Source organism: Penicillium arizonense, assembly GCF_001773325.1.
Source record: "Penicillium arizonense strain CBS 141311 chromosome Unknown PENARI_contig290, whole genome shotgun sequence".
NCBI lineage: Eukaryota > Fungi > Ascomycota > Eurotiomycetes > Eurotiales > Aspergillaceae > Penicillium > Penicillium arizonense.
The window spans coordinates 804-2060 of NW_019173567.1; the positions used below are offsets into that span (position 1 = coordinate 804).

A 1257-nucleotide genomic window follows, 5' to 3' on the forward strand; every position below is an offset into this window, starting at 1 on the left:
GTAAATCCTCGCGATACAATACTACAAGAACAGCATTACTTACCATTGGTTCTGTAGTGAACATGATCGTCCTTAGAGGCCTGGAAGCCTGGCCAAGTCTTAGCATTTCGCGAACTCGCACTGCAAAGGAAGGGTCATACCACTGGAATCGCGACCAGCACGACGCTCAGAATAAATACCACCAGCGCAATCATGTTATCTTATTCACAAGGTTGAAATTATTGCTTAACAGATAATGGGGAAGAGCCTACTGCTATATAAGCGCTGCGATAGGCTAATCTAACGAAACAAGCAAGGTGGTGTTTACGGTATGAAAGAGCGACGGACCGCTGTGAAATTTCAACCTATAATGGAACTGTCCGCAACAACCTGATGCGAGTCAAAAATGAGGAATGTCTTATACCGCTGAAACAGTCATCTCAATTCTACGAGGTCCATCCTCGTTGTTCCTCGTGGTCATACAACGATATATATCTCAGGAAACCTCCCGCACGCAAGCTCCAGCTGGGTTCGTAGATATCCAATGCTATCTAACCCACCACCTAAGGGCTGAACTGCACAGAAGCTCCGATTAGCTCTATAGCCCAGAAAGATTTGCTATATGAAGGTATGTCGGATACTGCATCATTGATAACCCAGTGGCGATAAGTTAACCATGTTTCACAGGGGTAATGGAAAGCATAAGTTCATTACCCGGGTTTTCGGCTGGGTACATTCCCTTTCGCGCTCAGCACCAGATCCTGCGGGCCATACAACGACAACTCGAAATTCATGCTTTCCGCTTTATTCAGGAATGGCATTTAGCAGAGTCACTCGCGGCCGGATGGACGTGCCCAGAGGCCTTAGAGTTACACAAAGTTTTTCGGTTCTTCAGAGCTCATCGAGAGAAAGTCAAGGATGAATGTTATCAGTTAACTCTGAGAGCGTTGACCCGATGGCGTGGCGTGATCACTAGCATCCGCCACGCGGCTGTTCATCGCATTCCACAGGATCGAAAATCACTACTTAAGCTAATCCGCGCTGCCATCAAATTCTCGAAATGCACCGTTGGTTTGGAAGATTCCGAAAGTCTTTGTCGTCTTCAAGCGTTGGTGAAGAAGGTGCTTTCAGAATTCGACCAGCTGACAACCCAGCTAAAGCAAAAGGCCACCCTACAAATCTCATTGTGTGAAGCCCGCCCACGTCATTTAAGTCAGCGGTTGATCTTGCTTCCAGAAGCTGTAAAGCGAGTCCTTCAGTGTAGTGAAGATGACTTGG

At 47.0% G+C, this 1257-nt stretch overlaps 1 protein-coding gene across 1 annotated transcript; it reads right to left on the bottom strand.

Moving 5' to 3' along the window:
- Nucleotides 1-43: 43 nt before the first annotated feature.
- On the bottom strand, nucleotides 44-194 carry PENARI_c290G09602 (uncharacterized protein; the record flags this gene model as incomplete). The annotated part of the gene is made up of 2 exons (XM_022638265.1): nucleotides 44-88; nucleotides 141-194. Coding segments are annotated over 2 exons (99 nt in total), but the record flags the coding sequence as incomplete, so codon positions are not given.
- Between the last annotated feature and the right edge of the window lie 1063 nt (nucleotides 195-1257).